At 44.8% G+C, this 13645-nt stretch overlaps 3 protein-coding genes across 4 annotated transcripts in view; all 3 read right to left on the reverse strand.

The window, feature by feature from the left end:
- Positions 1–336: 336 nt before the first annotated feature.
- On the reverse strand, positions 337–3923 carry LOC114764570 (hemopexin). Its single transcript, XM_074933597.1, is given in 9 exon segments — positions 337–590; positions 732–879; positions 1331–1461; positions 2282–2374; positions 2450–2662; positions 2767–2920; positions 3109–3266; positions 3381–3480; positions 3855–3923. Coding segments are annotated over 9 exon segments (1293 nt in total). The 3' UTR covers positions 337–363.
- An 898-nt stretch (positions 3924–4821) lies between these two features.
- On the reverse strand, positions 4822–9915 carry LOC114764569 (uncharacterized). 2 transcript variants are annotated; one of them, XM_028954299.1, is made up of 2 exons: positions 9778–9915; positions 4822–7608 (listed from the first exon to the last, which is right to left on the reverse strand). In XM_028954299.1, exon 2 carries the CDS (start codon positions 7543–7545, stop codon positions 4951–4953), a length of 2595 nt encoding a protein of 864 aa, XP_028810132.1. In that variant the 5' UTR covers positions 7546–7608; positions 9778–9915; the 3' UTR covers positions 4822–4950. The 2 variants fall into 2 exon arrangements, with proteins under 2 accessions (XP_028810132.1, XP_028810131.1); XM_028954298.1 differs by lacking the exon at positions 9778–9915 and adding an exon at positions 8892–8945.
- A 487-nt stretch (positions 9916–10402) lies between these two features.
- The window catches only part of nalf1a (NALCN channel auxiliary factor 1a), a 46793-nt gene continuing 43550 nt past the window's right edge, over positions 10403–13645 (reverse strand). The window contains exon 3 of the mRNA XM_028955456.1: positions 10403–13153. Within this exon, the coding sequence (XP_028811289.1) occupies positions 12867–13153 (287 nt within the window). The 3' untranslated portion in view covers positions 10403–12866. The remainder of the gene's footprint in view (positions 13154–13645) is intronic.

The raw sequence follows: 13645 nt of genomic DNA on the forward strand, positions 1-13645 counted from the left end.
CAGTTAGTTTGAATGTATGTGTAAAGTACACATTTGTATGACTCCAGGTAAGATTTTCCACCTGCAGAAGCTCTCAGACGGATTATAACAGATGACATGCGAAAGTACTGTCTTTTCAGGACTTGACATGATTCAGCCAAAGCTTCCTTCTACTCTGTATTTTTTTTTACTTTTTAACTTTTACTTTTGCCCCAATGAGTAAAAGTAAGTGTTTAAAAAATGTTCTGTTTGTAACACTAAAATAATTTTTAAAATGCTAACCAAGCTACGTGCTAACATCAGTAAAATCAGCTGACAGAAATCAACACAAAGTTCTGGAATGATTTATTTCCATGTTTGGGTTTAGATCGCCTTCCTCGTTCCTTATTCTGTGCAGACAAACTCCTTTGGGGAGATCTTGAAGGGCACCGGCGTGACCTTACTGTGGCTTAGGATTGTCGGGCTCTCGTATTTGTAATACTTAGAACCCACGAACACGCGGACGCCGTCGGCACCACACTCTGCGGCGTCCACCTTGGTGAAGGGAAGGCTGACTTCCCGTTTCACTGACCTTGGTGTGGCATTCAGGTCAACAGAAAACATCTTCTGACCTACAAAAGCAATTTAGTCTATAAAGATGCAGTTCTAAATAGTAGACTGACACCATGCAATATTTGCCAGTGGATCACATTTGCGAATATTAAAAGCTTGACCGATTTGCACATTCAAGCCGAAGCCGTGTGGATATGTACCTTGAATGAGAAACACTGTGGGTTCTCCCTCACACATGAATGCTGCATCAACCGGGCCTTGAACGCCCAGTTCATCCTTCAGGGGTTTGGGGTAGCCATCGATGAGGGTGTAATGGGCATCGGCTTTATAGATGTACACCTGGTTGCCCTGCGATGGTGAAAAAATCCTTTCAAAATTCTGGTTAAATTTTATTTGTGTAACGTCCTGGTGGCCCTGGCCCATCAGGTTAATACAGATATACTTCTTTATTATTGTCTTAACTTATTTCCTCATCCTAATTTCTGCTCCTAATTAAGCCTTCCACGTGTTTCTAATCATACTAAATGATTCGTTTATTTAAGCCACCATGATCCCTCACTCTATGCATAGCCCTGGATTTAGATCACTTTACTTTACTACAGTTTGGAACAAAGTTTCTTTGTTATGAAACTTTCATAATTTAATGTATCCCTTCCAAAAGTGCCAAAATAATGTTAATGTTTTGTTAATGTTGAAGGCTAATTTTAATTTTTTTTTAATAAAATGCTATCTTATTAACCATATTAGAACATAGCACAGAATCAGAAACCATATCACAATATTTTCCCCTTTCAAATACCTTAATTAAATAGATCTTGCTATCATAGGAGAAGACAGCATCCACTCCATCAGTGACGTCTCTCCAGGATTTGGTGATTGGAAATGGATGTGTGCCATCACGGTGTGAGTCTAGACGAATGTAGGACTTACCTTTTGTAAAAAAAAAAAAAAGAAAAAATGAAAGTAAAAACAACTTTGGATGCACACACATACAGTCTCTCACAGTATACACCCCTTACACCCCTTGTAAATAGTTTATTATATTTTTCCTTGGGACATTACTGAAGATGTGATACTTTGATACATGTGAAGTAGTCAGTGTACAGCAAGTGTAAATTTGCTGTCCCTTCCAAATATCAGAACACACAGACATTAATGTCTAAACCGTTAGCAACAAAAGTGTGTACACCCTGAAGTGACAATGTCCAAATTGTGCCCATAGTGTCAATATTTTGTGTGACCACCATTATTATTCAGCACTTAATTCTCTTGGGCCAGGAGTTCACAAGAGCTTTACAGGTTGCAACTGAAAGTGATGTGACTGTCATTGTGAAACACTGCAGCACAGAACACGGTGACACAACGAAATGTGTCCTCTGCTTTTAACCATCACCCTTGGTGAACAGTGGGCAGCCATGACAGGCGCCCGGGGAGCAGCGTGTGGGGAGCAGTGGCCCCAGTGGCCTTCAAACCGGCAACCATCCGATTACGGGGCAGCTTCCTTAACCGCTAGGCCACCACTGCCCCTTTCATGTCAGGTAGTGGCCATCTTGGAGGTGTGTTTATCATGTTGGACTATTACACTACCAGTGAGCTGTACACTGTTCAAAGAGTATATTCAGTGTTGTTCCAAGATATAATAAAATAATTACAAAACTGTGATGGGGTGTACTTACTTTTGTGAGATAGTGTATACACAGCATATGCCAAACGGTGATTTTATAATCACAGTTAAATTCACACATCTCACCTCTGAAGGCATAGCGTTTTCCTGTGTCATCTGCAGTGATGGCATCCAAGTGCACTGCGCTGCAAGGCTCCTTCTTGCCACTGGCACCGTGGTCTACATTAGAAACCCTCCTTAATTTAGCAGCATCAAGGTTTTATGGATTCTCTTCCGTCTGCCCTTCTCACTCACCTAAACCGGAACACCGCATGAAGTAATGCCTAGCATCCTTGGGATAATTCTCACCAACTTCCCCGGTTACAGGATGGAACCTGGTAAAATGGTGACCATGGAAACAGTAATAGTGTTCCAGCCAACGGAAGGCTGAGGTGCAGTTGGGCAGATGGTCCCACGCTTTCTTTTTCACCATTTTTGTTGCAATGTCAAAGTGATAAACATCCTTTCCTGGAATTAGAGTCCAGAGACGTGCACAATGGTATTATTCTATTGCATATATGACACCTTACTTTGCATTTGAAATCTTGTTTCAATGCTAACAATGTGCTCACCTTTAAAGAAAAGGACAGCGTCGGTGACACATTCGCCTGCTGGGCATTCCACTGCAGCATCAAGGTGGCTGGGAACCCCGGGAAACTGCTGCTGGATTTCCAGGGGAAAGCCCTTCTCCAAACTGTGCTTGTAATAACTGAAGACCTTATCATTCTACATAGTTGGGGGGGTTAATAATACGAGACAATGGTCAGGTATAACGGTATCAATAAGGAATTGTTGCAATCCCCTAGTAACTTCTAACCATTAATCCTTTTAAACCCATTTGGCTCTGGACTTCATGCATGTTTTTAAAGTGTCATGGAAAAAACAATGCTTGCTCTGAGGTGTGTTAATCATACCAAGAACAAGTAGATGTGGTCATGGTCTCCAGAGTCCTTTTTGTTATGCATGCGGAAAGCTGCATCTACATGCCCCAAATGATGGTACTCATCGAGATCTTTGAACGTGCCGTTGGAGAGTTCAGCTGGCCCACTGAACCCCACCCAGAGATGGTCGCCTATGAACAGGTGGATCCGCGGATATTTTAATTTCAATCAACTTGCCTTCTTGATTCATTCATTCATTTGTGCCATATAGTTCAAAATGCTTATTTTATAACAACACATTCTACCCTTAAAGAAATACGATGTTCCTTTTTCATCTGGCGCAATGGCATCAAACTCTATGCCCGCACAGCGATCAGGACTGGCATTGTAGTGGGAATCGTCTGACTGCTTTGGGTGTTCTGCGTGGCCATCTTTGCCTTTAAAGTACAATTGTATAATATCGCACTCTCAATATTCATCATTTTTGTATGAGACCTTGGATATTGTTTATTGCCAAAACTCACCTGCCATCTGCACTGCGTGCTCCCTGTGTGGACAGTACGAAAACAGTACAGAACAAAATGGTTTTATTCAGCCACACATCTCACTGCGCATGCGTTTAACGTTTTTAGGCACATAAACTGCTTATGATTTTGTTACTTGTATTTGTTGTCTATGGAGGACGCAAATAGACCTGACAACAGTGTTTGGATAAAAAGGAAACATTTGATCTCAAATGTAAAAATCTTTAGGAGTGTCATTATGGAGTCAAGGAGTACTCACGCTGGAGCGCTGAAGCTCAGTGCCATGGCCGATGCCAGGCACACCGTCTTCAGGAGAAGCTTCATGGTGAAAGACATAAGGAACCAGTGGCAGTACAGCACAACCAGACCTTTATACTCAGAAAGGTCTCTGTGTAAAGGAGACACTATGTACCTACACGCCTGTTTGCAGTAAGGGTCAGCGTTTTGTCAACTATTGCAAAATCCAGACCCTGGCGATCAATAGCAATCTTCACAAAAATATGTTGATTTCACGCAATGTTATATATTGCATGAGGTGTTGCACTGTGCAAAATCATGTGTTCAAAGATATGTATGTACATTATTAGACTGATTTCATACATTTTAAAGGACCGGTTATGCGGAATAAACAACACTGATCAAAGAAACAACGCTACTCAACATTTTCATTTCAATTTATTCATACCCTTTACAGCTTATCCAAAGTAGAGCGAGGTAACATGCCATTTTATTATATTAAATGTTTGAATTACTTAATATCCTCCTAAAATAAACAATCTGTTATCTATTATCCCAAAGGAAATCCGTATTTTCACAATACACTGAATTTTGCAATGATTGTTAGAAAATTAACCCAAATCAAATCAAATAGATCAAACACATTTAGTGATCAAACACAAGTTAATGTTTCAATTCAGCCAAAATCAGTTCGATGAATTTGCCCAAAGGCTGATCAATCTATATATAAATGTAATGTTTATTAGCATGAACTATATATTAATGTTGAACTTTGAGGCAAACTGTTAATAGAAGCTATGCAATGAGTATATGAAAAAAATATGGATTCATACATTTATTATAGGATTCGTTATAGAATTATAATAACCTATAAAACGTAACATAGCTCATCAGTGTTCTAAAATTTTGTCTGCACTAGAAGCTGCTAAATATGAAGAGATCTTTAGTGTAAATTATAGTGTAAAAGACGTCTTAATATGCCTAAATATTTAAATTTTCTAATATTTACATCATACTGACGTTTGATATATACATATTTCAGGACCGGGGTGGAGTAATGAAATAGTAAAGCACACCAAAATTAGTCCATATGTTAATTAATCTATGAACTGCCTCACTTGTAGCGATATATCTTGATGCAGTGGTTCATGCTGTCTGACACCACTAGGTGGCCCTCTGGCAGCAAAGCCAGACCCCTAGGACTGCTCAGGCCCTGGGTCACAATAGAGCGACCCACACCAACAGCTGGGTAGAGCACCACGCGATGTTGCTTTCCCCAGTCTGCCACAAGGACATCTCCGTCCTTGTCTATGCAAATTCCCCAGGGACAGGAGAGGACGGGGCCCATCCCGGAACACACCCCCAGGATACGGATAGTGTTCCAGCCAGGCTCCAGCACCCTGATGCAAGGAGGCCGCCCTGCTTCAATCCCTCTTTCAGAGACGACCATCAGCCCAGATGTCAAGCAAGCTGCCACAAGGTAGGGCCTTTGGAAGCCTGTGACAACTGTGCGTTCCACCTTGGCTCCCGTCTTGGCATCCAACTTCAGCGCGGTAAGGGTGCCACGGCGGATGTCTGCCACCAGGAACTCGTCTAGCTTAGTGATTGTAACACCCCTGGGCGCCTCGAGCTCTTCAGTCCCAGTCACTGGTGAGCTTCCGAAGGTCTGTAGATGGCGTCCATGTCTGCTGAACACCAGGAGGGCACGTTCTGCTGCACAGGTCAGGGCAATGAGGCCTTTACTGTTCACGGCCACATCAAAGAAATTACGGCAGTGCCGGGCGGATCCTTCAGATGATGCTGGGGTCACTTGCTGGACAACGTTTTGCTGCAAATCTGTCACCTGAACGCGGACATTTCCACAGTCCACCACAAACAGTTGACCCTGGGCTGTGGCATGGACCCCGCTGGGCAAGGTGAAGTCACTGCGCCCTGAGCCCTGCTTGCCAAACTTTCTCACTAGATGCCCCACCTTCAGTATCCCACGGTGTTCCTGGATATTTACGGGATCTGCTTGCTCCTTTTTACCTCGTTCCTCGTGCTGCTGGAACTTGGGTAGGCGCATGTTTCTGCCCTCTATAGCAGACATGGACATGGATCGACTTACTCGACTGGAACCTTCAGAAATCATCTTTAAAGGCGGTTGGTTCTCTCGGCTCTCCTGACATGAGGGGTTGGGACCACCATCAGATACCTTGAAGCGTGGTTCTAAGTTTGATGGAGCAGATGACATGCGGATACGACTGCCTCTCTTTGTTGCCTGGTGCTCACCCTTGGCGCCATTGATCAGGAGATCATTTCTGCCCGACAGGTCTGCTGTGGACATGGAGCGATGGTCGTCTTCTTTGAATGAGCTGCTCTGGGCTGCAGACCTAATAGTGAAGGTATTACTGGAGTCGACGCTATCTGTCGGAGAGGGGGACCTTATCTTGAGTGGGTGCTTCTCCAAAGATCGACTGTGACGGATTCTCGGTCGTCCAGACAGGGGACTGTTTGGTCTGATTTTTGGAGAAGTAATTGTTTCGCAGCAATACTGGGATGTTTCTTTGCCAATATCATAAAGTTTGTCTCCTTGATTTCTATCATAGTCCTCAGATCTTTCATACCAGCTTTTATGCTCAAGTGTACTGCCCTCTGGAGGGCAGGAGGGCTCGTGGCTGGACACCAGAACCAAGGTCCTTGATTTTCTAGGACCTTGCATATCAGATTGTCCATTTTGTCCCCGCCCCTCTCCTGATTCTCCTTGGCTGGAAATTGCCAAGAACAGATCATCTCCACGTGCGTCAGATCCAAAAGAGTCCAGATCCTCATCTTGGGATGATTCAGATGTCTCTTGCTTACGTGGTCTTACAGGTGGTTTTGAGCTGGAGAATTTGACTTCCTCTCCTAGCTTGTCTTCATCTGTACCTGACAGGCGTATCTTCCTAACAATCCGCATGTTTCCCCGGGAAGCCTTTGTAAAGTCCCCTGTGCCAGCCTCGCTTGCGCCCCCATTACAAGATGACTTCAGCTGCTCTGAGACTGCCATGAATTTTTCACTTGGCATGTCTCCCGAGTGGATTGCACATTTGTGCCCTTGCGGTCCACAGGCCCCGACGGGAAAGCTCAAGCTGTGCTCCTGCACGTCGATTTCTCCGAAGCCTGCGGCACGGTGTCGGGCGGCGGGCTGGAAGGCAACCTTCTTCAGCGAGAGCGAGATCTCCCAGGGCTGCGTGAGCTCCTTCACACCCCTCAAGAGCTGACTTTTGTTCGGGCCGTTGGCACAGGTGCCCCACCGGTGGATCTGCTCCCTCAGTTGGGTGATTTTACGCAGCTGCCGGTCCACAAGAGACTGGCCGACGCGCGCGGCCGCAGAGTTCTCCTTCTTCAACTGTTCAAGGCGACGCTGGGCGTCGCGGTGTTCCTGCTCGACCCTCTCCAGAAGGCGGCGCTCTTCCCTTTGGACCCCTAAGACGGCCGAGTCCAAACCCTCGTTCACCTTGTCCACCTCCGCTGTCTGGTGCTCCCGCAGGCGCTGCAGCTCCTGTTCACCCTGTTCCAGGTCGCACAGGGCTTGAGTCACCCACGTCGGGAGGGTGGTGAGGGACTGGGGAGGCGAGTTTGATTTATCTTGGTGAGAGGTGTAGATTCGCACCGGAGAGGCATGAATCAGCTGTGGGCCAGAGCTGGCCAAGGGCTTCCTGTTGAAGTGCGAGCCTATCAACATCATTCTGAATGATGGAAGGAGCCTGTGGAATTCCAACAGGCCTTTTCAATGCCCCAAAGGACGTTTCTGTCAAGAGAGCAGAACAGTATTCTGTAACACAATAGTAATGCATTTTATAATCATGCAAATCGTCATTGTTGCTTTAATGCTTTGTACATTGCATGTAGAGTCTAATTGTCTGAAAGCAGATATGCTTGAAGAGAGCAGCTGATCTAGATATGCCAGAAGATACCTGAAGAGGACAACTGGTGGCACACAGAACAAAGGATCACATCTCAAAAACAGCCTGACCATTCACTGATTTAAAACCTCCGCATTTAAAAGCAACATATATTCTCTTCATAGACACTCCTTCTGCATGTCCATGTGTTGCTGGAACGTATGAAGGTTTTCGTCCCACCTTCATGCCCTAGTTAGGTTGAGTACACACACGTCCTTGCACACACTTACATACACACACACCTCTTACCCAGACTAGCAAAACAACAGGGCTTTTTTGTGATGAAAGGCGCACGGTGTCATTTTACCATGGTTCACTCACAAGAAGAGTCCCCCTGGAAACGCATGATCTGAGACTTTGAATGGCTTGCAATATCAGCATGTTCACCGACCAAAGCTGAAACCTCTTTTCTTGAGCTTTCTTCAGAAAGCCTATCGACTGATGTATCTGACCCCGCATCCAAAACCTCTCTTTTTCTGCCTTGTTGTCCTCTCGGTCCCTTCTGGACTAGTCTCAGCTGATAAGAGAAATTATCTTGACCCTTTTAACCCCAAGACTACTTGAGAGAGCGGGAAACCCCAGGAGTGCACAAATTAGACGAAGCCACACTGCTTGAATGGCACAGGTTTGTCCAGGACTACCTAAGACATATGTGTGTTTATGAGTAAAAGTAAAGCCGCAGGGCAGTGAAATAAATCCGTCTCATCCTGCAGCGGAGAAGCCAGCAGCACCTTCTCATGTTACCATGTGTTAATGTTGTATGAAGGCTCCAGTTCCCTGTGTTCCAGAGGGGCTATTGACATTATATGCCTTCATAAGTGGCCTTTCATTTAGGATAAGTGAAAAAATTAAAAGATGACACATAATGTCAAATTATCTCTGGCACTGCGGTTATTTATTTATTTTCATTTTAAAAAGATGCTGACAGATGACAAATTTTGTAAGATTTTTTGACTTTCCATCTTATTAGCAATATTAAACAATACTAAACATGTAATTGATGATTGAATTTTTAAAGAGAAATTTAAAATTCAAAAATTAATATTTTTTCGTGACCTTTTGACGTTGTGCATACCTGATTGTGTTCAGTCATCAATCCGACCAGGTAAAACATAAAGCAGGGTCTTACCTGAGTTGAGGTGTGCACTGTCCGGTCCTCCTTCTTCCCTGCGCACTCTGAGTGAGAGACTGCACCGCACTCAGCTATCCCCTTCACTCAACACCACACCCCCACCCACATCCGCCCTCTCACTATCATCCACCTTACACCGTCCCTCAATGTGCAGCTCATCTAAAATCTATGTGAATCTATTTTTTTGGTTTATTTTTTCTGTGTTTTTTCCTGTAAGCTTCCAAAACATACTTATTCAGAAAATACTTGGTACAGTGCATATTTTCAAGCATCCATTGATGCACCTAGTGGAGTGTTTTAGAATGAAGAACTTTACTTCACCTCACATTTATATAGTAATTAAATGCAGTAATTTTTTGCATTTTGCCATATTAAACCAAGTCATGTCCTCAGGACTCACTGAACGGTTTCTAAAAGTAAATGCTTTGAGTGACCACTAGATGTCAACCAGGAACAAGGTGCCCTTTATTTGATGGCACAAATTGGGTCAGATAACGCAGTGTTAGAAGTGTACTGTTTGTGCCAGTGTTGCATGTATTGGTTGCATTTGATTAGTACATTTAAAACAAGTTTTGCAAAAAAAAAAAAAAATGCACGTTATACATCTTACATGTCGTGCATGGATCTCTTCAGCAATTATCACAATGAAAACTAATACTATATTTATGCTTCAATGCAGCAACAAAACATCTCTCCACATGCAGCCTGTGGCACCTCATGTTTTAAAAGTTCATATGAATAAATTTCAGGATCAAACCATTCATTTTACAGCTTGGCACATAGGGTGGTGCCTCCTTGCTAAATAAAAGTGAATTGAGTAGCAGGTCTGGTTGCAGGCAATATTCCCAAATGTCCTAAATATATATATTGTGTTTTCATGCACCTGCTTCATAAACAGAAACTCCTGCTGCACTTTCACAGCACTGGGGCGTGATAACATCAGATCCCTGCCTTTGTCGCCCTCAATTCAGGCCAGTAAGAGGGAGCCCAGGGACTCACAATGACTCTCAGAGCAACTAGACTTGCTCGGGTCGGGTTTCCACTGTCCGCACTGCAAAAAAAAAAAAAAAAAAAAACCATGTCCACAATGGGGCTACTTCTAGACCAGCACTCCTCATACTTTCAGCAAGTTATTAAGTACTGGCCAGGAGTGCAATTCTGATTGCATTTGCTCACTGCAGCATTGTGCCCTTTTCAAAGAGCTTCTGTCCTGTGAAGGGCCCAGGGACTAAAATGGTCCCTGGGTGGCACAGTACTGCTATCAGACACCAGAGGGCAGTCTTAATAGGCAAGGAGCTACTGTTTGATCAATGATATCCTGTTAAAGCTTCAAAGATATTGCCCTTTTGAAGATGACTGTAATTATTTGGGATAAGTAGCAAATTAAGCGCACCACAGTGAATGAAACTTGACAGAATTTCCCCAGACTTGCTGATTTGTCTTCATGTAAAGGTCAGCTCCAGCAAGGTTCACAGCAGGTTGGTCGATTAAGCAGCACAGACAATGAGTATATTTAACATACCTCTATTTATTTCTTTTGGAACAGAAGATAAGTTAATAGAGCTGAATTTGTCTTACGTCAAAAGAGTGTCGTAACTGGCGAAACACAGCTTTATAAATATTCCAGTCTTTCTCGTAAAAAAGTAAAACCCAAACATAATCGCGTGAAACTGAAACCTCTAGAGTATGACAATATGACTATAATAGTTTTTCTAATATCTATACGTTTCTCTTTTTCACCTTGGTTTTCCTTGTGAGGGCACTCTACAGTGTAGAATTCTTCTGATTTGTCGGCTTGAGGGGAGGAGCACATTCCTAGTGATCATCTCACACTTCGTTTGACATGTGTCGACAGAAACAACCATTACACGTGGGGTCCCGAAACGAAAAAGAAAAACAGAAAGACAGAAGTCAGAAACGGGAGTAGAAAGCAATGACGGAAAAAAATCGAAAAGAGGACGGACATCATCGAGACATTATTTACATCAGAGCGACGGGGTGGTCCGACTGCATAGATCAATAGGATTGAACAGAAGATCACAGAACACAGGGAGACGGATGAAACATTAAAGATGAAAACTTCACTCAAAAGTGAACAAGTCAAGGCGGTCGGGGAAATGAGGTCGGATACAATATTTCATCAGGTCGGTTAATGCCGAGGAAAATGCAAAACTAGCATTATGAGCACATTAGTGACACCCGGCCCGACTGTACCCATGTCAAAAGTAACCTAGAGAGCCATGGACTCATTACTGTACAGATCTGTTTTTTAACCTTGTCAGCGAAGGCCCCGGTGGAGCCTGTCGCTTTACATCATCATCAAAACGGGCTTCCTGCGTGCTCCTGTAGACCAACATCTCGCTGAATGGTAACAACTCTTCGCGCTCATCCAGCGAGATTCGCCTCAGGCCCTCGGTGAGATGGGCAAGCCGGGAGAAGAACCGAGGAGCCCTCAGAGTTAATATAGCCTGTGATGCGGCTCGGTTCAGGGGCAAGGCTCTCCAGACGTTCCTTAAATAGATTCAAAAAAGCAAAGTGCAGGAGGTGCCATGCCAAAATGTGCCTTGAGCAAGAATAATGCCGGGGGAAGCGAGCCTCCCTTGACTTTATTTATTTTTTTCTAAAATTTAGCCACGAACACAAAATGATTTCCGATGACGTGTTTCGCTGATATATATAAGGGTATTTCTCGGGGTAAAGCGCTGGGAGTGTGAGCATGTTACGCCGCACGTGGGATGGGAGGTTTAGCTCACGAACACACACTTTCACGACCTGCTGCAGTCACACAAACGAGAAGGAGAGATGTAGAATCAGCCCTTGAGAACTCCTTCGCCTCGAGCTCAAACGTGTGCTAAGCCCTTAACTCGGTTAGAAGAGAAACGCCCGCGACGCGTCGGGGAGGAGGGTGGTTGTGGGGCGCGGGGGGGGGACTGACAGATAGAAAACAGCGCAACGTCTCAGGGTTGCCATGTTGGGTTAATTTTCTCCCTTCCAAGCCTCCCTTCGCTTTCTAACGAGAACCGAAAGGTCCAGATCTGCACCGTCTACACAGAGAGGAACCGCTACGTCTGAGGTAAATGGTAAATTCAGTGTTTAGGCCATGACAGGAAAATATATTAAAGAAGCATGAAAAAAAAAACGTGGTTTAACACGGGACACTTCACCAAGCATCTCTGGTGCCATAAGCAAACGGAAAAGACTGTGGTTTCCCATCCCGTGTCTCAAATTGCGCACCATATGCGATTACAATCAGACATGTAGTTTTTATTCAGAATGCAGCATGATCCAGTGAGATTCAACTTAAAGTGTGAACTTTAGCTGCACTTCGGATCATGCCTGTGGACCAGTGGTTAAGATACTATACACTTGCTACATGCGTGCATTTGGTGTCCGGCAGCACCAGCTCTCAAAAAAAAAGGTGCTCAGGACCGTTCAGGAGGTTGCAATTTGAGACACGTGTTCGGACTTCCACTTCCAGATCTGTGGGAGAAGTGTTGGATTCAAGGGTTGATGTCACCAGTGTGTGAGCGGGGTGGGGTGGGGATTAGAAAATGTGAATGCGAAAATGAAAATAAACACGTTAACATCGAAATGGCCGCTCTAGAACAACCGCACTTCCTCTAACCTCCCTCACGCGAAAAAGAAACTCAAATGCAGAAAGAAGAGCCGAGCGGTTGAAACACATGACAATGAGTCACATCCAAACGTGTGAGAGATGACGTCATCAGCGTGGCGTCCGTGTCGGCCTGGCCCTGCGCTCGCTTCTCTTCTCTCTCTTCTGGTCTCGCGTTCCTTTTGAGATCCAGGGTGGCACAGAAGATACCAAACACGATCCGGGGGTGGGGCTGGGGTGGGGAGAGGGCACCCTGTACCCGCCTATATAGAAGGGGCCGTGGAAAACTCCCACAGAAGAAGCTGTTTAACAGAAACGTTACTCCACAGCTACGCAGAGGCCAACGGGGGAAGGGGGCATCACTCCTCCTGCGGGGCGTGGTCCTCCAGGGGAAAGACGGCCACCAGCGCCGTGGCATTGTGGGCGGCGGTGATGGTTGCGACTGTGTGGAGGAGGGCGAGGACCAGCAGGCAGAGTTTTAGACGCCCGTGTCCCAGGCGAGGCGCCCCAGAAGTGGTGACAGAGTTCCTGTGCTCACACGAGGGGTGAGTCCATTTCAGAGTCCCACGCGAGTGGCTGTCGGGTTCAGAGTCCCACCGGACATCGCAGCACTCCGCATCGGGACTGGGCTGGAGGCCTCCGAGTCCTGCCACAGCCAAAAGCAAAGCAGAAATGAATACCGTTATCAAGCGAGACTAAATAAACATTATTATAGTAATCAACAAGCAATTCATCAATAATAGTAATCATAATAATAAAATGTCTCTCAATTAACCAATTATTTCCACATTATTTGTATGTACCCTAAATGTGTTTACAGTTTTCTACTGCTAAATGGACTTGGACACGCCCGTTCATTTCATTTGCATCTTGTGCTTTTTGATTTGTGTCATCCGAACTACATCCAGTTTATTAAAACAAGAGGAGCGGGAAAAAATGCCGTTTCGGTAGCAGAATAGCTGGGCTTTTGGAGGGCAACGGCAGACCAAAAAAAACTTGCTTTGCCCTTGCGGATGTACCAATTGTGAATAAAGCACGAGGACTTTTGTGCTGGCGGAACAACAGAGAAGTGGTTGGCGCCGGCGAGGACGGACGGATGGAGATTACAATAAATCTAGGAAACAAGCCAGACAATCCA

The sequence above is a fragment of the Denticeps clupeoides genome, chromosome 15 (genome assembly GCF_900700375.1).
Source record: "Denticeps clupeoides chromosome 15, fDenClu1.1, whole genome shotgun sequence".
Lineage (NCBI taxonomy): Eukaryota > Metazoa > Chordata > Actinopteri > Clupeiformes > Denticipitidae > Denticeps > Denticeps clupeoides.

What these genes read in the sequence shown, in the direction of transcription:
- LOC114764569 (XM_028954299.1), bottom strand. Translation starts at nt 7,545, where the DNA reads ATGATGTTGATAGGCTCGCACTTCAACAGGAAGCCCTTGGCCAGCTCT.